Source organism: Archocentrus centrarchus, unplaced genomic scaffold (genome assembly GCF_007364275.1).
Source record: "Archocentrus centrarchus isolate MPI-CPG fArcCen1 unplaced genomic scaffold, fArcCen1 scaffold_24_ctg1, whole genome shotgun sequence".
NCBI classification, from domain to species: domain Eukaryota; kingdom Metazoa; phylum Chordata; class Actinopteri; order Cichliformes; family Cichlidae; genus Archocentrus; species Archocentrus centrarchus.
This window is the reverse complement of record NW_022060254.1, coordinates 1,049,977-1,073,000: the sequence shown is the minus strand read 5'-3', so window position 1 is coordinate 1,073,000 and position 23,024 is coordinate 1,049,977. Positions and strand designations below refer to the sequence as shown.

The following is a 23,024-nucleotide window of genomic DNA, read 5'->3' as shown; positions in this document are numbered from 1 at the left end:
GAAGGCAGAAGTAGTGGGGACTTTTATTGTTACAGTAAAACTCTTCTTGCACACAGTGGAGTTAAGTAACGCAGTCTGACATATATGAGCAAATAACCACAGTAATACTGACTTTTTTCCACAATAAAATAAACATATGTGTCTACACATGGCTTCATGAAATCTGTCTATTAAAGGTACATGCATATTTCAAGATATGATAATGTGCAAGGTGTGAATGCAAATCTATAAAATTACTCAAATATATTCATTAGAATTTCAGGAACCTAACTGATCTTGAAGGGATGAAACCGCTCATAATCTGTACTTCAGATTATGAAGTGCAGATTCCAAGGAAGGCTTTCCACAAGGTTTAAAAGTGTGTTTGTGTTCATTTTTGACCAGTCGTCCAGAAGTGCATTTCTGAGGTCAGATGCTGCTGCTGGACAAGGAGATCTGGCTCACAGTCTCCACTCTAATTCATCCCAAAGGTGTTCTATCGGGTGATCAGCTGGTTGGTTTCAGTGATGGTCGCAGTGGGGATTGTCTGTAGTGCTGTATTCACATCTTGTAGCAGACTTTCAGAGGGTACTTCATATATCCTTGGTAATAAGCCACAGAGGGTCCAGGTTTCCAGCTTAGGCATGATCTCTTTCAGATCAGCTGCTCTGGCATTCAACATACCACTTGTTCTTGGGGCTTGGGACCTGGTCTCAGAGTGTGGGGATGTCACATGTAGCACCTTTCACTGAGGTTACATGCATGGCAGCATTCCAACAGTTCCCTATTTTAATCTTGTTTTTGTGACAAACACCCAATGACATCAGCTTAGCATTAATGCTGCATTATTCGCACAAAGTAAAAGACAGAAACTGAAAGTCTGGACCTTCAGTACTGTTCTGTCCTCTCAGCGGGTGGTGCCTGAGCTCACGTTTCTGCCCCATTCCCATTGTAATAAATGCTAATTAAACAAGGATGTGATTGTGTCTATTTGAATAATGAGGACAAGATGAGCTAAGCATTACATCAGCAGACAATTAGTGGATAAAGCACTTTTCTCTCTGCACTCAAGGGAGATTAGGATCTTGTGCCTCATTGTCACAGATTTTCTATAACTCTGATCATTTTTTCCTATTTTCCATGAATGTGGAAATCATGCTAAGTTTGCTTCCTCCATGTCCACTGTAGAAGTTCAGGGAAAAAAGAAGTGTAAAGGCCACTAACACGACCTCCCTGCAGCTTTAAAAACAAAACAAACCAAAACAAAAAACAAACAAACTTTTTTTTTTTTTTTAACGTAAATCATTTTAAACATGTGTCTTCAGTTCATCTCAAAGGAAGAAACAAAAATTGGACCGTGTTTGTGGTGATAGTGCCTTTTGGAACATTTTTAATGGAATTACCTCTTTAATAATATGGCTTATTGAGTGATACAGATGTTTCTACTTCAGTTTTGGTGGGTTCAATTCTACTATTGAATTGTAGACTCCTTAATCACAGAGGATCTCAAATGGCTTAAATTGAGAAAAACTAATATTATCACTGGTGTAGGGAAAATTATGCCCTGCAGCCTTTTGTTAACAATTATAATTACACCATACTCTTGATATTTCTCTGACAGTGATGTTTTAATTTCTTACATGTAGCACATGAAGTGTGCAATGTGGGAAAAATCATAGTCCATTTCTAAAGTTGGATTTGGAAGTTTACCAGCTTGTGTTAGTGAGAGTATGGAACAGAGCATCCTCTATAGCTGACTGGTTTGAGAGAGTATGGATGAAGATGAAGAGTTTGGTTTAAAGAGGATGAATGGCACTATGTTTGTATGCAAGATGCAAGCTGTTGCACCAACAAACCCCCACAGGCCTGGACTTGAGCAAAACCTCCTGGGGAGCAGAAGATAAACAGAGTGAAAAGATAGTATAAAGGATTACAAGAATAATGACAGGAATAAAAAGGAACCAGGGAAGAGTGGATGAATATATGTAAACACTCAACAAGATTAATGAAATAAAGCAGAGGAATTATGAAGATATTAAGGGAGTGGTCTTGGGGTAGACCAAAATAAGGCCATACGTCATAAACTGAATCAGAGTATTGGACCTGTGCTGAAGACCAAGAGAGGTTTCAGTGGTGCATGGGTAAAATTGCTCATTACAGGAAATCCCCATGGTTAGAGAGAGACTACCAGCCAAGAGAGACTGTTCATCAAGTTAACTCAGTGTTCCGTGTCCTCTCTCACACGTTTAATCTTCTCATGCACTTGTATAAATGTCAAAAACGCTCCAACTCTTGTCAGCAGAGATGTTATTTCAGTGGTGCGGTATGTGAACTCTCACACTTACAGGAAAATGATCAGATTGGTACATTTTTGCTGACTTTATGCACCACTTCCTAAGGACTTCCTATGACATCACTAACAAAAATGACAGCAGCTTGTTCATCGGCTTGTACAACCACTCGGAAAGAAAAATCTCAACTACCTTCTATGAATGGAATGCCACACTTTGCCAAGTAGCTGGAGCGCACTGTAAGTGTTAAATGTATTTTGGCATTTTGGAGTGTGTTCACAAGATAGTTCATAAATTCTGTATTCATCCTAACTCTCTTGGACAACAGCTGCTTGGTATTTGTCTTGTTTTTCATTACTTGTCTTTGGGAACTTAAGCCTGGCTGAGTCATGGGCTTTTGCATGTAGCTCTTGGCAGCCAAGTGGTCCGCTGGTTCCAGTTGGCTACGCATAATTTGGCTAATTTGCACCTTGATCGTGCGAGAACCTAAACTATATGTTTCACATGGTGCCATGACTGAAAGAAAACTATCAGAATCAGGTGAAATGGCCTGAGACACTTCAGCTTGATCAAAGCCTTCTGGTTTTGCCATCCATCAGGTTTATTTTCTCCTATCATTCCCAATGAGCACTAATGGGCATTCTTAATGTGAGATGGCAGGATGAGGGACCTTGATGTATTGCCTTATAGCTCAGTTGCAGCTCTTTTTCCCATAAGAGGAATGCTAATGCCCATAACTGAAAGCGAATGTGAATTCCCAGTGAATCCAGGGTTTAAGTGTTCCCATGGCCCACAGCAGGGGAAATTTAGTATAGTGCAACAAAATAAGAATCTGATCTTCTATACTCTCAGCTGTAGCTCATAACACTCAAGATGGCATCCCCTGTGTTTTATGGCCAGAGCTAAATCCCAGCTTAGCCAGGTGAATTCTGGTCCCATGGGTACAATCTCGCCCGCAGACATAGATGAATGTGAGGAAGCTGAGGAAAAACAGTATCATAAACCAAAACTGACCTCACCTGCTTCACATTTACAGAGGTCAGGAATCAAAACAACTATGGCCATATCAGCATAACCTGCGAACACAAACACTGCTGTGAAAGTTGAGTCAGAGTCTGAGATCATAACTTGGCGCTAAGTACAGTGCAGAGACAGGGGGATTCTCTGGGAAGGGGGAATTGGGAAGCCCCTATTTTGATCCCTCAGACTGTACCAGATCCATGCATCTGGCTAACAGATCTTCTAGGAAACAATGTCCTTAGAGGTAATTTATTGTCATTAAAATAGCTAATTGGCTCATAAAATATGACCATAGACTAGCAAAACTCACGAGCAGCTCGAGTCAGTCATAAGTACTGTTTCTTTTTCAACACAGGGATAAAAAATATTGCTTCATAGATGATAAGTTATGTTCACATCATACAAATAGTTCCATTCCTCTTTGTTTCCAGATCACAACTTTTTGTACAGTACACTGTAAGTGATGAGGCAGGCAATTTTTATGGACTGCAAGAAAGTAATTAGGTCATTAACAGTGAGCTAGCTTGATGGACCGCTAAGATCCAACTTTACTGTATTTTCCATAAATAAATGTACTTAGAGGCTGCCTGTCAGTTTCTCGATATGAAAAACGTATTAGAAACCTTTTGAGTGCCTTGAGTACTTGTCATCAGAATAAGTGAAATCTGGATGCATTAACATGAAAAAGCAGACAGAACTTGAAATATTGCAGGAGGAAATGCTTGTGTCTAAGGCTTTTATTTTGTTAATTTGTCTCACATTCAGTTTGGTTTGTGACCAATCAGGTGTCATCTAAGAAAAAAGGAAACATCTATTATTTTAAAGTTCACACAGACTATGCTTATAAAAACCAACATACATCAATTTGCACATCACATAAATCACACATCTGTTTCCACAGTACTATAGTGCTTCAATCAACAACATAATAGAACTTTATTTTATTTTATTTGTCTGTCACCATACTTTATGGCAACTGTCTAGGAGAACTGTCTCTATGTGAGACATCAGTCTATATAAAACAATCTGAAGGTGACAACAGTTCAAGCATGCAACAGAATCTAGAAAAATAAACATTCTTTAAATGCCCGTGTCTTTAACATGAGGTCTTAGTTGTGTCTGGGCATAGCAGTAGTGTTTGAATAACCAATCTTTTCCTTGTTCTCTTGAACAACTCTGAAAATGTCCATCTGCATTTTTTTTCATACAGTATACTCTGGAGTCAAGTTAAAAGTACCCGGAGTTAGCATGGCTAAGATCGAAGCATAAATGTCCTGAAACACGAAGCATCAATCCCTGAGTAAATGTTAACGGAAGTCACTCACAAATGTGGCATGTAATGTGCTATTCTTCTACCTTCCTTCTTGACTTTCTGTTCTTTGATTTTTTTTTCCATCTTTTTTTACCCAAATGATTGGTGAACAAGTTATTATATATCTCATCCTCTTCGTGCCGCTCCCGCTCGTCTTTGTACCAGGGTCCCCACACACCCCCGTTGTACTGAGGATTAGAACGCAGGTCTTTAGCTGGGTAGCATACCGGCACAGCAGTCTTGTAGTACTGCGCTAGCCGCATTAGCATCTTCTTTACTATATGCGGGTACTTCTGAGACAAGTCCACTCTCTCATAGGGATCAGCTGTGATGTTGAACAGCCAGATGGATTTACCCCGGTCCCAGCGGACCCGTTCATTGTGCAAGCGAGTGGTTTGCCGCTGGTTCAAGAAGGTCTGTGGGGGCACCCAGTCACTGTAGCCGGGCACACCCGTTAGTAGCTTCCAGTGGCCCACCCGGAGAGCAGCCTGAATGGCTGTGTTCCATAGGCCGTACCCGGCCTTCCAGGAACCGTTCTTGGCTTTGATGTAAATTGGGTCAATATTATGGAGAATGTCGTGACGAGGTGATCGCCGGCCTTCACTGATACTTTCCCAAACATCATACCCATCTAGATTGAGGTCTTCATCTAAAGTTCCCTCACCTAGGGTTACCAGTGTGGGGAACCAGTCAGTGATGTGGATCAAAGATCGACATTTTGTCCCTTTGTTCACTAACAGGGGGCTGTGAACAAAGCCCACTGCCCTGATGCCCCCTTCCCAGTAGGTGGCCTTACTCCCCCTCAAAGGCCAGTTGCTTGCACCTGCTAAAGGCTGCCCTCCATTGTCAGAGGAGTACACAATAACCGTGTTGTCATAATAGCCATAGTGTTTTAGCGCTAATGTGAGGTTGTGAATGGCTTCATCCAGGCAGGAAACCATGGCAGCATATTTGCGACGGTACAGATTTGGAATGCTCTTGTAGCGCTCGAGGTAGCGGGCGGGAACTTGCAGCGGGGAATGAACCGCCTGGTACGCCAAGTAAAGAAACAAAGGTTGTTTATGAGGGTCGTGATTGGCTAAAATACTGATAGCCTTTCGTGTAAACATCACAGTAGAGTACAACCCGCGGTCCTGTTCCCAAGCTGCTTCTTCCCCTTCATACAGATCATAGCCGCACATACCGGGCCCTTCACATTTGTAGTGACTGTAGTAGTCCCCACTTCCCAGCAGGGAGCCAAAGAAGGTGTCAAAGCCACGCTGGGTAGGAAGGCAGTCACGTTTGTAAAAACCCAAGTGCCACTTCCCCACCATGTGGGTGGAGTAGCCTGCTTGCTTTAGCTTCTGGGGCAGGGTGACATTTTTCAGGGGTAGGCAGTTGGGCTGGGTAGCTCGGATGACGGAATGTTGAAGGCCTGTGTGGATCTGATACCTAAGAAAGAAAAAAAGAAAGAGATAAACTGTCATATATTAACCACAGCAGCCCCACACACCCCAACAGGTCGACTTCTCACAGAGAGAATATTAGTACTGGAAATTACACAGAAATAAGTTATCATCCAAAGCAAACATATCTGAGCTGACAGGACAGAGTTTATTGGGCTGCAAGCGCAGGGTAATGTTCAGCTGTCGAGCAGTGCAGTGAAAAGACGTGGAGTGTGTGAGCACAAAAGACTCAACTATGACCTGGAGTAAAGGGTAGGCATGGGAATTTTTTTTAAAAAGAGTGATTTATTTTACTTTTAATGCTATTTGGAAAAAAATTATCTTATTGCATTGGATCTACAGGAAATTTTATATAATCGTTATGAGTTCTGACCCAAAACACACATTTTCCACCCACTGGTGTTCCAAGACTCTCCCAGTCCCATGCCACCACACAATCAGTTACTCAACAATTGAAACCTCACCAGAGGCTTGACAGACCATAAACGCTTTTTTGATAAGCCTAAAAAAAAAAAAATAAGTGAAAGCAAAACTGTTATTGTGACATATCCTGTAAAATATCACATCTGAACTAGATAAGTCTTCTAGCTCCTCCTCAAATGAAAGTAGTTTGCTTCATGATTACCTAATGTCTCTTGAACACAAAACAATCACGTAGCAGATACTAAGAATGGCAGCGTATCAAATCCAAATTCTTTTTTGTGTACTTGACTATCTGCCGTATATTCTTAGCACTGTTGTAGTTGAAAGTGTACTGTACTAAAAGCAGAAATTGGACACGGATTATCAGGGTTGCTTCAGGAAATGCTTACTTAATATAAGAATTTAGTTTGTCAGCCATCCTCTTGGTTTCTTGTACCTCAGACCTGACTAAGATACGCTGTTTTGGAAAATGTGCTTTTTGCTTTGTTTCTAATAGTTGGAGGATGGGTACTAAAATATAAGCACGTAAACCCTTCTAACAAAGCTAAAATCCTAACCCTCGTCTAATAATGACAAAGCTGTCAGTGTCAGATGATTACGCTGCGTTTGCTCGTGGGTAGGACAGCAGACTGAAATGTGAACTCTGCTAAATTTAATGCAAATACTGCTAGTGCCAGTTTTATACTGCCACTAGCAGTAGCAGCAGCCACAGTCTGTCAACGGAGAGTAGTTACCAAGTTTATTGTAAAAAATTGCTGCTCCTTCATTCCAGTATATGGTTCAGTACTGGCCACTCAGGTGACAATAGCTTGCATAGCAATAATTACTTATTGCCACATAGTTTGACTAAATTCATACTTACAGTGTGAGCTGCAGTGACAAACCAGTAATGATTCTATATTAAGGTTGTTTTGATTTTCTGCTACAGGAAGCTTAACCTTACATTATCAAAGATCCCTATACATGTGCTTGTAATCAAGAGTAGCTTTCCAATGTGTTAAAAGTAGCCACAACCACTATTATTGCTTTATTCTATAGCAAAAGATGGATAATACATCAACAGAGACATTGTAAGAGACAAATGGCAATTAAGAAAAAAAAATCTTAAATCAAAATCTATGGAAGAATTCCACAGCAGCAAAGATGGTGGCAGAAGTATCTTGTTTTTTTTATATTATGTTCATTTCATCATCTGAAAGCATCTGTTTCATGTGACACGTTTGTATGTTGCCTGCACGTAACTTAATGGTTGAGTGGAGTTAAAACTGTTTGACTCTTGAATAGAATCTGAAGTTAATCATGCGGCTGCATGGTTGGTGTTCTGCTTGTGTTAACCACATTTTGAGTTAACGTTTAATTATTCTCTGTTCTTTTTGGATGTAGTTCAAGTGGATGTCCTGAAGTTGTTTTGAATTCTTTGAATGTATGATCTGAAGTGCATCCAAAATGTGGGATCCATTAAGACTGCTGATCTAATCAGAGTTTTTCAAAGGATATCTATTCACAGTGCTCTTACTGTAAGTTCTACCACAATAAGTTAAAGGCAGTGAACTGTGAAACTGGTTATTTAGTGGTTGAACATTGAAAGATCTGAGAAAACTTTGTCATTATTTTTGACAGTTTCTGAGGAGCACATTAGCTGGGACGTTTGGAAGCAGCTTATTTCAGTATATCTCCCTACGTCTGCTTTGATTGAAAGCCAGGCACTGGAAGACAAGGACCTAACACAGCCAATTCCCTCATTGCAGGCTTCTGCTTTCTGACCCTCCTTCACTCCATCCTAAGGTTAGTGGAGTGCAATTAAGCAGTCACCAGAGAGAAAGAGTGAAAATAAATCTTTACAGTTTTGCTGAATTGTACTTTTTTGGAAGTAGATCACAAAAAGTATGCCCTAAAAAAGGATTCATCACAGGGGTGGAAGAAGCAAGAAAAAAAAAATCAGCAGGATAAACATATGTTTCCATGAGTAATTCTATAAAAAAATTTTAGCATAAATATTTATTGTCATTGACGTTAGTCAAACAGAAGCATCAAACATGCCTTCATTTCAGTCAGTGTACGGTGAGCTTAGGTTATGTTGTATGGAAACCACAGGCGTAATAGTTGGTAACCATTGCACCTTGGACCTGGGTACTCTGAACTGTCATTCAGTGCAAAGTGCAAATGACAGTCAGGACCCGTTGAAGGTGCAGGAAAACAATGCTCTCATCCACTGCTAAAAACTCCAACATACAGGCAGCAAGCCGAGAGGATACAAGGACTCCCTCCCCTGCCCCCCCCGCCTCTCACCAAGGGCAACTGCCCTTGGCTGCTGCTCAACACACACTGCACCTGACACCTACGGCACCTCCGACGGTGGGCCTACAGGAGGGTGGGCCTGTGTCTCCTCTTTGGGCTGCACATAGCAAGGCCCCGTTGGCTTAGGCCTGGCCGCCAGGTGCTCTCCCTCAAGCACCGTCCCCAGGCCTGGCTCCAGGATGGGGCCTTGGTAATTCTATCCCAGACAGGGTAAACTGCTCATTATGATTTAAAAAGAGAAAACACAGTTGTTTATCAATAAATGGTTTCACCCAACCACTAACCATGAGTGGAAAAGATGTTTTTGTGTTATCATTCATATTCTCTGAAAAAAGGCCAAGAAAGCAAAAATTCTGCTGGGGTATGTAAACCTTTGAGCACAACTGTATGTCTTTGGACTATGGGAGGAAGACCCATAGTCCAAAGACACTGCAGGCAGTGGGAAAACTGTTTTTGATGTCTATCCAAAATTCAATTCAATTCAAAATTTAATTCAAGTCAATTAAATTCAATTTTATTTATATAGCACCAAATCACAACAAACAAACAGTCACCTCAAGGTGCTTTATATTGTAAGGTAAAGACTCTACTATAATTACAGGGAAAGCCCAAAACTCACAGGGGCTTGTCAAAACGAGCACATTTGGCAACAGTGGGAAGGGAAAACTCCCTTTTAACAGGAAGAAACCTCCAGCAGAACCAGGCTCAGGGAGGGGCAGCCATCTGCTGAGACTGGTTGGGCCTCAGGGGAGAGAGACAGGACAAAAGACACAGTGTGGAAGAGAGCCAGAGATTAAAAATAACTCATGAGTAAAAAGAGAAAAAGAGTAAAAAGAAATGAATTAAATTAAATACTCAGTGAATCATGGGAACCCCCCAGCAGCCTAGGTCTATAGCAGCATAACTAAAGGAGGGTTCAGGGTCACCTGATCCAGCCCTAACTATAAGCTTGATCATAAAGGAAAGTTTTAAGCCTAATCTTAAAAATAGAGAGGGTGTCTGTCTCCTGAATCCAAGCTGGGAGCTGGTTCCACAGAAGAGGGGCCTGAAAGCTGAAGGCTCTGCCTCCCATTCTACTCTTAAGTATCCGAGGAACCACAAGTAAGCCAGCAGTCTGAGAGCGAAGTGCTCTGTTGGGGTGATATGGAAGTATGAGGTCTTTGAGATAAGATGGGGCCTGATTATTCAAGACCTTCAAAACCATTTTAGCCCTAATGGGTGTCAAGATATTAGGCAGGTTAGTTTAAGCACTATAATCTAGCTACATTCAGTGCTTAGGAGATTTATTAGACCAGCACCTAAGGTGAGGTTTATTAGCAGTATTGTAGTGTTTCTGTAGTTGTTAATCCACCAGCACGCCCAAGGCCTTTAATCAAAATATTTTTAATGCTAAAATATAATTATTGCTGTTATCCATGAATTTTCAAATTTACAGTTTTACAAAAAAGCAGAAAAAATGTAAAGCACATTATTGTTCTCTGATTAAGTCGCCAAATTACAGCTACTTATTTGCATTCCTGAACAGAAACATTTTTTTTTAGCGGTTGAATGTTATGCTTGATTAATTTCTGACTTCTCCAGTGTGCCGGCTCAAATGTGGGTATAAAAATGTGAATTCAGTTTATTTTCCTAATAAATGAGTTTTTCCCAGATTTCTAAAATATTTGTCTTTTCTTGTTTGTATGACGGGTGGGCTAATAAATCTGTTAAACAGTAAAGTCCCAGTGGGGGACACAGGAGGCGTTGTTGTTCTGTCATTAGGCACTGTGATGTGAATGCAGTCAGCTAAGTGATGAGAATGAGGGGAAATAATATAATAAAGGTAACGGGTGTTTATGGGTATGATGACATCAATAAGGAGACGTCATGGGAATCTTCAGAAAAAGACAAAGAAGCTTGTTTACTCCATCTACTGAAAAAAGTACACATATTACATAATTACCTCAGTGAAAAGAGAACATAAAAAGCCTTGCTCTCACTAGTCTTGTAATAGTTTCCCCAAGTTAAATATAGTAATTTTAGCATTGTTAAAAACCGACTTGGACACGATACTTTCCATTATCTCCAATTTCCTTCTGAATTCTTTCCATTCAAACAAAGCTTGTTCTTCCCCTTCTGCCTTTTATTTATTTATTTTTATTTGTCAAGGAGTTTTGCATCAATGCCAACAGAACAAAAGTGAAAACTGGATGACACAGCCTAGAAGGTGAACGGAAAGACCAAGAATGTGGAGCAAATATATGCAAATCTATTTAAACATTAAGACTCGACACCTAAAGAGCCGTAAAAGCAGCTCTTGCAGGTTTGGTGGTGTTCACATATCAAAATGTTAGAGGCGTGTAACGGGAATGTCATGCTAAGTGCAGCCTGTGATCGCTCCACAAATCAGTAAAACCAGCTTGAAGTCTCAATGGAAAATGCCACAAAGTGAAAGCAAAGACTCTCCAAGAATGTCTATGCTGTTTCTCTTTGACATGCACGGGGATTCACAGGGTAAATACCATTTGACTTGGTTTTGGAGCACCTCAAGGACATTTCAAGGTCTTTAGTACATATAAGGACTTAAATAATGACTGCAGTAATTACTGCTCTCTCGAGCCCAGCAGGTCATGAACGGGCAGCCAGAGCCCCGGAGCTAAAGCTCTGAGGTCTGGTTTCTTTATCTAGCCTGGGCTCAAGACTCATATAGGCAGAAAAATGCTTCCAGCAGAGAGCCGCTCGCTTCCATGTTTATCGTGTAAAGAGTATTGTTGTATTCCCCCCAGTAAAATGCAGAGTTGTGCTTTTAAACACAGCTATAATCACACTATCTCTCTGGTTTATTTAAACAACCACTGAGCCACAAAGCCAACAAATCACACACGCCATTAAACTTGAATCAGAGTCCCAGCAATCGCTAAGGTCTCACATGACAAGTGCACTGGCTACTGCTCTAACCATTGAGGTTGGGGAGGTTCCCAGGCAGACCAGCTGCCCAAGCTGGGAGCTTTTCCTCATGTTTCTGCACAACATTCTCCACACATATGGCTCAAATAAGCAGCGTCAACCCAGTGCTCTGCATTTAATCAGAGCCAGCCCTCAAGGAGTTCATCTGACTTACATCTTCCTTTCAGCAGCCTTTTTGTTCATTTCCTCGGTATCTCTGCGGCTCTACCTCTTCCTTGGTCTTTTGTTGCCTATCTCAGCTGACTCTTGGAAGTACTGAAATGTCACCTCCCACATCAGAAAACATTGCTAGGTCATTACAAGGAAAATTCATTTTTGTTGAAACAAGAGCTCGTTCTTATCTTTTACATCTAGCAAAAGTCATGGTGTTTAGTATAATTCAGCTGTTCAAAATACTATAGTTACCATAGCCCCATGCGGCTATTGTTTTGTCAGTTTGTACTTTGATAATACATAGTCTTTGTTCCAAAACATGGATGTCTTTGTTTCCAAAATCTAGAAAAATTGCTACATACCAGGCACTGCCACAAACCACAGCCATACCCTGACCAGCGTTAACCTGTGGCACTGATGGTGTTTTAATATTGCTGATCTGCTGTCTTTCTTTCACCAGACCAGTCCATCGATATTTACCATTTAACCTACTTTGTTTGATTGGAGCAAAGCTGTGATGGGCCTTGGTTCCTTGGACTGTGTTGATGGATTCAAAACATCCTGTCAGCCTTGCCATCGACCACCATCACTGGCTGAAACGTAGAGCTGAGTGATCTTGGAGATCTTGTGGTTCTTGGTGTAAACAGCAACAGCACATGTTGACCAGGATTTGTCCTTCAATGCACATATTAAACAAATATGTAGGACCGCTTTTTTGCATTTGCGTAATATTTCTAAAATTAGAAACATCCTTTCTCAGAGTGATGCTGAAAAGCTAATTCATGCATTTATTACTTCTAGGGTGGACTATTGTAATTCATTATTATCAGGCTGTCCTAAAAGTTCCCTAAAAAGTCTTCAGCTGATCCAAAATGCTGCAGCTAGAGTACTGACAGGGACTAGAAAGAGAGAGCATATTTCTCCCATATTGGCTTCTCTTCATTGGCTCCCTGTTAAATCTACAATAGAATTTAAAATTCTTCTCCTCACCTACAAGGTCTTGAATAATCAGGCCCCATCTTATCTCAAAGACCTCATAGTCCCATATCACCCCAACAGAGCACTTCACTCTCAGACTGCTGGCTTACTTGTGGTTCCTCGGATACTTAAGAGTAGAATGGGAGGCAGAGCCTTCAGCTTTTAGGCTCCTCTTCTGTGGAACCAGCTTCCAGCTTGGATTCGGGAGACAGACACCCTCTCTATTTTTAAGATTAGGCTTAAAACTTTCCTTTATGATAAAGCTTATAGTTAGGGCTGGATCAGGTGACCCTGAACCACCCCTTAGTTATGCTTCTATAGGCCTAGGCTGCTGGGGGGTTCCCATAATGCACTGTTTCTTTTTATTCACCTTGTTTACTTTGTTTATACTCCACTCTGCATTTAATCATTAATTGTTATTAATCTTCTGGCTCTCTTCCACAGCATGTCTTTTCTCTCCCCTCAGCCCAACCGGTCGTGGCAGATGACTGCCCCTCCCTGAGCCTGGGTCTGCTGGAGGTTTCTTCCTGTTTAAAGGGAGTTTTTCCTTTCCACTGTCACCAAGTGCTGCTCATAGGGGGTCGTTTTGACTGTTGGGTTTTCTCTGTATTATTGTAGGGTCTTTACCCACAATACAAAGCATCTGAGCATCTTATTAACATTGGGCATGTTATCATTACATCATTATCATTGATGTCATTACATCAGCAAAGGTCAAAGTTAAACTTGCGAGCCACACCTCTGTGCATGTACAGTGGTCTCTCACTTAGCACTACCATGTTTTTAATTCCCTGAGTAAATAGTACCTCAAATTTAACATCTTGTGAATGTTAAATTTTTTTTTTACTATAACAGAAAATGATTCTGAGCCAGAATGAATCACAGCTAAAGGATGAGCCTGGTATTAAAGTGCAGGTAAAAAGGGGAACTTTCAGATGGAATAACATGTTTTGATCAGCCTCCTATCCCACATCGTTGAAAGTATGTCCAAAAAGCAGTTTTTCAAGTTTTCTCCATTGACTTATTAGAAAACATCTGGGGCGAAAAGGCTTGTTTCTTTTACTCTACGTCATAAACATTAAAGTGGGGGAGTTTTGCTAATGAAACTATGATGCATCCTCAAGGGTTAACGTGGGATTTAGCATGTGGGAGAACTCTAGATTCTGTTTAGTGGTGCATAATGGAGAGAACAATCACTTGCAAAAAAAAAGAAAAAAAAATCATATCGTGGGCTCTAGTAGATGTGTTTTATAGGCTGTGATCAGCTGGGCTGCAGTGCTGCTGCTCTGCTATTTGTGGATTTAGCCAACTAAATATAAGCTGATGCCACATCATGGCTGATTTCCAACCCCTAGACTGTATAATGCTGGGGATTCACTGAGTAAATCAAATCAGCATCATTAACATAAATTTAAATTGATCTTTGATACCCTTAATGTAAGTTAACAATGACCATAAACACCACAGCCTGCTCTGCACCAGTCCAACATTACTGAAAACTTCACCATAATACTACACAGCAATCAGTTTAGCCTGTAAACTATACCAAACTATCTGGTATTTTCATGCAACCTTTGGATAACAAGTTTTTCAAGATGTTACACAAGAAAATATTAAGATTCGATATTTAAATAAAAAAATTTAACTTGAACATTATGTAAGATTTAAATTTCCAGTTTATCAAATGTCACTTCCTAAGCAATCCTTATCTTTTAAATTAATCTCTTAACTTTCTCTCCTGTCCTAGTCTAGTTTTTGCTAATCTTTTTCCATCTCTGAGAATAAAATTATGACGCATTAACACTTTTTTCCCTCTCTCTGCAACTCTACATTTAGCTGTCAAAACACACTGTGATCCAAACTGCATAGAAGCGGGTTTTTTTTTTAATGTATTTGTTGAGAAAATAGAAGTATCACATCTGCAGCTTTACAGAAATCTGCACCGTGAACAGAACAGAAGGATGAGAAGGGGAAAAAAAAGATTTTTGAGGGTGTAAGCAGGATCTTAGGATGACATTCTTATTCAGAATTTTTCTGGCCCACCTTAAAAAAAAAAATCACTTCCTGTCAGCACCCTTCACAGTAACACTAAATAATCACCATCAGCAGTTTAAACACCTCTTACAGCACACTTCCTGGAGAAGTGTGAACACACAAGGGACCTCAGTATCCTCTACCCAGGCCTCGAAGGTCTGAATCAGCATGATGTTCTGGATGTTGGCCTTCAGTTTTACTGTGCTGGATACAGAAACCATCAAAGCATCCTCACGGCTACTGTGACTGTGTGCCTTTACGTGAAGTAAGCTTGGCCACAAACTGGCAGGTTACGTCGGTGCACATGAAACGCCTTCAACTCTGCAGAATTTTGCTGTGTGCTTTGGACCAGGAGAAACGCCACACCTTTCCAGTTTCTCTGTTTCTCTTTGCGCGCAGTCACAGAATGTTCTGGATAACGTGCTCGTTTATGGTTTGTACTGTCACAACATATGCAGGTCTGAGAAACACTATTTGCTGAGTGCAGTGTGTCTGCTGAGGGCACACTGCATTTATCTGGGTTTGTTTTCACGAAGTGGAGATGTATTTCTAACCGGTCTGTTATTTTGTTGAAAGCCCCTTTGTGCATTACCCGGTTGGTAAGCTGAAATGCTCTGTCTTTGCTTTGGACTTCATTTTGGAGGAACTGAATAAGCTCAAGTACGTTCCACTCACCACTGCAGTCTGAGCTCCATGTCTAGGGTTGTGCTGCGTCTTTTGGTATGAGCTGTAGTAGACCTGGACCTGCAAACAGCCATACGTATCACTGTGAAGGACTGCAGACTGTGACTCTGTATTTCAAACTCATCGTAGAGGTGTCTGAGAGCTACGGCATCTGATGGCATTTTCACTGGGATCAGATTCAGTTATTTGGATTTGCACTGATAACTTCTTTTCTTCCAGAACTGTTCCGAAGAAGTTCTGTTGCTGCATTATAATTACCATCACTTAGTGTAAGCTCTTGCTGATGTTCAGATAGGATCTCAGTGCATTGTTGCCATGAAGCGCTGTTTCATGTTGAGACCAGAATTCTTGTTACTGGTTTATTTCTCCACCATATTTCTCAGCCAGCAACTTAGACAATTTAAGAGTTTGTCTGATGATCTGAGTGAACTTGACCTTGCATCACTCCTCTGCACACTTGTAGATTTGCATGCCTTCAGAATTAGTCTGCTGGGGTGAGCTTTCCATGTGAGAATACGGTCTTCATATTCCTTGACATTCCAGAGATTGAGTGCTTTCAGTCTCTGTCTCAGATAGCATTTCACGCAGATTGTTCCCTGCTTTCTTCAAATCCATTTGACATGCCTGGCCATCTCTGCGGCTAGAGTTAGCTATCAGTTTTGTCAAAGTCGACCCTCCTGGGTTTAGGCACCAAGATGTTGGAATAGTTTAAAACAAAATATTCACAACAATTACAAAATACATCCATGATCAACAAACAAGTGGAAAGATTTTTAGCAATATTGTTTTCCCTGGTCATGTATACGTTCTTGAAACAGGAAAGCACAATTCACAATCTGACAGTGAATGCTCCTTTAAGCCTCTAATCCTATCGGTGTAGCTTAAAGGACACCAGACGGGACTGAAATTTTTCTGATGCCTTTAGTTTCCTGGCGGCAGAGAGCATGGATATCCATTGTCAGGCTCCTATTATGGGGAGGTTTAAGTGCTTTGCAGTGGTTCCAATGGCAGCTGTGCTGACTTCTATAAATCTGCCAGGTCTAAACTCTGTTGATTTTTTTGTGGCCTTATTATTGTTATTTTAACAAAGAGACCACTTTCCCATATATCTTCTGACAAAAATCTGCATCTAAGCAGTGCATGAAATATATCCTGCTGGTCCTTCCCATGCTACAGATTCAGAGCTACAGAACCCCCAGAAACCATCTGCCACACTATTGAAAATGTGTTCAAGAAGTCCCTATTTAACCGTCCATACCCTTCTACTTTTTCAGCTGATCCCGTTAGGTGTCACCACAGCATCTGCCTCCATGTCACCCTATCCCCAGCATCCTCCTCCGTCACACCAATCCACTGCATGTCCTCCTTCATTTCATGCTTGAATCTTCTTTGTGGTCTTCCTCTTTTCCTCCTACTCCTTGCAGCTTTGCTGACACACTCGTCTCCCTCACAGTCACACACACACGAATTATATGTTGCTTCTACTCACTTTCATTCCCCTTCTTTCCAGAGCATAGCTCCATCTCTTCCACCTACTCCCTGCTCTCACTACAGATCACAATGCTCTCTGTGAACATCATAGCACACAGACACCCCTGCCTGACCTCATCTGTCAGCCTGACCCTTGCAAATAAGAAGTGGTTTAGAGCCGATCCTTGATGTAATCCCACCCCCACCTTTAACCCGTCTGTCTCTCCTACCACACACTTCACCACTGTCTGTCTGTCCTCGTTACATGTGTTACGCCAGCCTCACATACTTCTCTGCCTAAGTGCTTTCTAACATTCACACTCTGATGAACTCATCAGAGAGCAACTTGGGGTTCAGTATCTTACATCTTCCTTTGGCATGCAGGGATTGAACCATCACCCTTCTGATTAGTAGGTGACCTGCTCTGCCCTCTGAGTTACAGCCACCTCATCTGCTTTCTCCAGATCCACAAAGACACAGTCCAATTACTTTAATCTCTTCGGTACTTCTCCATTAACACTCTAACTAAAAATTGCATCGTAGTGCCATTTCTTGGCACGAAGCTTGTTGATCGTCACCTCTCTTCTCAGCCTAGCTTCAACAGCTCTTTCCTATATCTCCATGGTATGGCTCATCAACTTTATCCCTCTGTAGTTACTCCACCCAAATGAGCAAATCCATTATAACAACTCACAGATGTTTATCTACGTAATAACAAAGCTATATCACACTCTGGAACATATTATAAGATTCAAGTAAACACGTGATTCTTGTTATCATTATGTGGGTGGGTGAAAGACCTGAGAGACATTGTCAAGGGCAAAACAGTCTTGATTTTATCCAGATTTCTTTAAAACCAGTCCAGACCCACAATAATATTCTTGTTCAAACTAACAGAAGCATTATCCAGAGACAACCTGCCTCAGCAAAGTTTGATTTTAACCCCGCAGACAAACTGTCCATCGGTGTGATTATGGAGAAAACTAACATAGAAATAAAATAAAGCCGTAATATATAATCCGAGTACACACAGTGACCATGAAGCTGGGTTCAGAGGCAGGTGGCTGCCAAGGTAACTACTGTAAACAGCCAGTGAAAACTCAATCAGGATCTTAAGCAGCTCTTTTGTTTTGGATTTAGTCCTTTAGTGACTCTGATATTTGTCCTAACAAGTCTCTGCAAGTACACCACTGAGACTTGAAATAACTTTGTCTGAGCTTTTATGAGCATCCAGCCGACACAGGCAGCTGATGTTTTAATGCCAGTACAAGGAGGGATGCCTTTCTTTCACTCAAACCATAACTGATCCCACACCTCCACGGGTGTTAAGGTCGCGGCTCCACTTGGCGAACAGAGCAGCAAAAAGGGTCGCTACACTTTTCTCATTATTGTCTTGGATGCCCATCAATCTGATGTAAAACATGACAAGAGAACTCCAAAGCCAGACCACAGCTGATCCTCCACTGAAACGCTTAGTTATTGCTAAGGCAATGCTGCTGCTACCTAATTTGGAAGCATTTGACAAAAAAAATCTTAAGGCTCATACACCAACTTTTTCTCTGAAAGGGGACATTGCTGTCTGACAAAGTGGCTCCCACTCAGGAGAGACTTATAGCTTAAAAATTACACTTCCCGTAATCTGCTAACCTGGTTGTTTTGGGCTGTAAGTCAGGCGTCCATTTTTGCATTGTTTATTTGTTACAGCAAATTTAGAATCACCAATTAGCCTAATATACCTGTCTTCGGAAGAAGATGTAGTACCCCGAGGAAACACACACACAGGCACAGGGAGAACACGCTAACGCCAAACAGAAGGGGCAGGGCGAACAAAGAAGGCAACAGCTCACCACTGCACCAATATGTCCCCCAATGATGATACATTACAAGTCAAATGTGATTATTTAAGGTTTTAAGCTGGAACTATAGGTCTGTCTCCATTCCTGAACTTCTTATGACCAGATTTGACTGAACCAATCAACATGCTTGTCACACAGGACCACACTTGCCTGATAAAGAAAGGAATTACCATCTCTTTACGCTGATTTTCCACCTTCAGCCTAATACTGCCTCCACTCTCTGACTTTTGGCAGAAAAGGGGGTTTGATTTGACTTAATTAATCACAAGAGACCAACAACCTGCTGTGCAACTTGACAACAGTGTTGGCTCACCCAGCTGTTGCGCTTTTCATTTGCCTGACGCACATGAATTGATGAAATAGTTTGAGAAATTAAAGCATATGAAGCCTGACAAGAAACGCACAAGGAGTTGTTGTTTGCAGGCTCCTCTGCCAACCATGTTTACCACCAACACCCTTTTGTAATTAGGTTTGCAGAGATGTTGACAGGGACCTTTGGACAAACAACTCCAGTCTGTGGTACCATCTGTTAAGTTCATTAAAAACAGGATGAGATCAGCGAGTATGTCTGATGACATATGGGCAGATGTCATCCTGTCGTGAAAAGGTGTTTTTCTTGTAAAACACATATTTTTAAAACTCAGTCCATGTGTCTTCAAGCACTAAATTAAAGGCTGTGATTAGCATGCTAGTATCCATTTTGGTCAAAGATCTGAGGTGCTAATAGCTTTAATTTCTGCTGTGTGGCTCATAGCACAACCATAAGTTCCACCTCTGAGATTTACGAGGATCCAAAGGAAATCGATGGTGATTCACTTTGCAGTATAAATTAGAGGACAACATTGTGATGTTGGGAAAAAAAAAAAAAGAAGCTTTTAGAAGTGTATAAATGTAAAGACAGCAATAGTTAAATCTACTAACCAATTTTCTGGAGGAAAGCCTGAATAAATGTTATAGTTAAGCAGTAATGAAGTTAAGCATTAATGAGACTTACAATTCCAACACCAAACCATTTATTTATTCCTGGTATCCTGTCGATCTTTAAAGCTCTACTTATTTGGTTTGCATCTAGTTTGATGAACTTTCTCATGTTGTCTCATATCTTGTGTTCTTTGTAAATTTGAAAATGTTTAGAAATAAAAGGGGGCAGCATGGTAGTGGTGGTTAGCATTGTTGCCTCACAGCCCTGGGTACTAATCCACCATCTGGTCGGGGCCCTTCTGTGTGCATGTTCTCCCCGTGTTTGCGTGGTTCTCTCCACATACTCTGGCTTCCTCTCGCAGTCCAAAGACATGCAATTAGTGGGGTTAGGTTATCTGGTGAGTCTAAAATGCCTGTGGGTGTGAATGGTTGTCTGTCTCTCTGTGTTAGACCTGCGACAGACTGGCGACCTATCCGCCTCTCACCCTATGGCAGCTCGGATAGGCTCCAGGCCCCCTGAATTGGATAAGCGGAAGAAAATGGATGGATGGATGGAAATAAAAGCTTTATGTCACCAGATTCTTTACATCTTGTACTTGGAGGCACTTTACTTCACTTTGGAGTGAAGAGAAATACAGAAGTGTGCACAGGAGGGGAGATGAGGTGGCACAGCACCATCTGAAAGTTGAGTGCTCCCTAATCTTACCATCACCATGCTATTGGATGAGAGCATGCATCAGGCCAGTGCATGAATGTAACTTAAGTACTTTATGTGCGTACAATTATAATATGCTTGAATGTACTTATTCTTGAGTATGATGTACTTTAAGTATTTCTCTTATGCTGCTTTCTACTTCTGATCTACTATAATTTGGACACAAATATTGCTCTACAGATTTTAAAATATAAATCCACTAAAATATGATGCTGTATTATTATGGATAAAGCTACACTGCAATTAGTTACATATTTTGTATTAATTAAATATTATCCTTTCTTATGTAAAGAGTATAAATATATGTACCAACACTGTGCAAAACTATTACTCAATACAAAGCAATTTTCAGTGCTTTTCCTGTAACGCATCTGTATAGGGGCACAGGACTGCGCATGAGCCTGAATATCGTTTCATATTGTGCATTTATTTCTGATCAAACTTGCCCTTGGTCTACCTGGACCTCTATAGTTTATCCTCTAAACTCCATGGCGATGGTGACTACAAAGTGAGAGTACGGTCTCTGATGCACTCTACCTGCCGGTCATGAGTTGGCTCCTGGACGGGCTGCAGAGCGGCTGGACGTAGTAATTCTCCAGTTTGACTCCCTGCGCTGCCAGCTGGTCCAAGGTCGGGGTTTTGATCTCGGAGCCGTGGTACCCGACATCCCGGAAGCCTTGATCATCCACCAGGATAAAAACGATGTGCGGCTGAGTGCTCGACTTCTCAAACTCATTCCTTTGGCTGTGCAGCTCGGCGTTCCATTTTTCCCACGACATCTGAACGCTCCACGTCTGCGAAATGATAAAACCGAAGAATAAACTCACCGGCACCCACAAGATAAGCATGTTTCAGGCAGATTTAGACCCGGGCCAGCGGTTACTGTTGGTCCATATGACTGTGTGCGCGGGCGGCGACGTTTTGCACATGTTCAGGGGGAGCAGCAACACTTGGAAATCGGGTTCAGTCTTTCCCTCCGACCCAACAATCCTCCAAGAGCTTCGGGATTTGAGGAAAGGTCCCAAAAACAAACGCATCTGGCGCAGCTGTTGTTTCCTTTTACCGCACACTACATAACGGAAATGTTCTGAACATGATAAAAAAAAACAAAAACAAAAAAAACAGAAAGTCATGCAGAGGTTTGTCACAGCACACCTTTAGTCATTCTTCCGGCTGTGGAGTTTTTGTCAGAAGACGCGCAGGACTTCCAGAGCAAACGCGCAGCGTAACAACCGGTTCACTGCGGACGTTCCCCATCCTTTGACCCAGCAGCGGTGTTTCCAGGCTCATAGGGCTGTGAGGACTCCACACGGCAGGTCCCTGCCGAAGTCCTCCACTGTCTGCAGCTCCCAGCGCAGCTCGTAATCAGGAGACGTTCAGGAGCGGCGCGCAGCCGATTTTTACGCCCCTTTGGTGACACTGCAGCAACGTGTAGCTGCAGCTAATAAAGTTATGATCCTAGTGCTCAGATCTTTAGTGATTAATTAAAGTCCCCCTGCACTGTTTCAGTAAAAGCTGTTATTGATTCGTAGCTTTGCTATTGAGCGGCGTGCGTATTTGGAAAGGCTGATTTTAGATTGTTCTGCTGAAACGGTGAGTTTCTGCTCACAGAGCGTCAGCGTTAAAGGCGTGCTCATCAGACCGGTGACATCATAAAAACAAATAGCTGCACATTAATGGCGTTTATCTGGGTGAGAGTTTTCAAAACGTGACATGAATGATTTTACACATTAGTTTTTTCAGTCTGACTGAGGAGAAACACAAAACGCCCCCCTGGAAGAACCATTTCAATAAATATTGTGAGACATGGAAGATTAAGGCACAGACAGCAGGATGGATAAGAGTGTTTTTGGCTGTGGATTCTGAGACTTTGATAAAGATGGTGTTTTAATGACCAAGATGGCTTAACTGAAGGCTCAGCACGCAACTGTGTTTATATTTGCTCATACTTGAAAACAGTTATTTAAAATAACTTACACGTAATGCAAACTGCCCCGATCAACTCTGTTCATTCATTGCTTTAAGTGACTCATCTGTAATCTCCTCCACCGCAGGTGGAGTTCACAGTATCAGAATTACACCAGGTTAAAATAAAACAGGACACTCCTTTAAAAGTAAAGACTCTACATAAGGGCCCGTTTCAGCTCTAAAAAGAACAAAGTATGGTCCAAAAGCTCTGAGGCTGTTCTAGTTGCAGCGAGTTCATGCACGCACAGCAAACACCGGTTGCAACTTTCATTTTGATGCAATACATCTGATCACTTGTGCTTGTGCTGTAGCACCACACCGAAGTCTGTGAGGATCTGCCTAGATCAGTATTCAGTAGGTAAGGACTGTTTAGTGAACAGATTGTGTGTCTGCTCACTAAATGCTGGGCAGTTTAGGTACACTGGTTAGTTTGCAGCTGTGTGTTGAAGTTTCCAGTAACGCAGATTGTTGGATTGGCTGTGGCGTTCATGGGCAGTGTAACAGGCCAACACACAAATTTAAATTTCACTG

At 41.5% G+C, this 23,024-nt stretch overlaps 1 protein-coding gene across 2 annotated transcripts; it reads right to left on the bottom strand.

The window, feature by feature from the left end:
- Positions 1-4,012: 4,012 nt before the first annotated feature.
- arsj (arylsulfatase family, member J) lies at positions 4,013-22,102 on the bottom strand. 2 transcript variants are annotated; one of them, XM_030723274.1, is made up of 3 exons: positions 21,681-22,102; positions 21,063-21,319; positions 4,013-6,033 (listed from the first exon to the last, which is right to left on the bottom strand). In XM_030723274.1, the coding sequence occupies exons 2-3, from the start codon at positions 21,302-21,304 to the stop codon at positions 4,635-4,637; spliced, it is 1,641 nt and encodes a 546-aa protein (XP_030579134.1). In that variant the 5' UTR covers positions 21,305-21,319; positions 21,681-22,102; the 3' UTR covers positions 4,013-4,634. The 2 variants fall into 2 exon arrangements, with proteins under 2 accessions (XP_030579134.1, XP_030579133.1); XM_030723273.1 differs by having other exon boundaries at positions 21,063-22,102.
- Between the last annotated feature and the right edge of the window lie 922 nt (positions 22,103-23,024).

What these genes read in the sequence shown, in the direction of transcription:
- arsj (XM_030723273.1), bottom strand. Translation starts at nt 21,373, where the DNA reads ATGCTTATCTTGTGGGTGCCGGTGAGTTTATTCTTCGGTTTTATCATT. An exon ending in AGCCAACTCATGACCGGCAG is followed by an intron (nt 6,034 to 21,062) that starts GTAGAGTGCATC and finishes TTTCTTTCTTAG; the next exon opens with GTATCAGATCCACACAGGCC.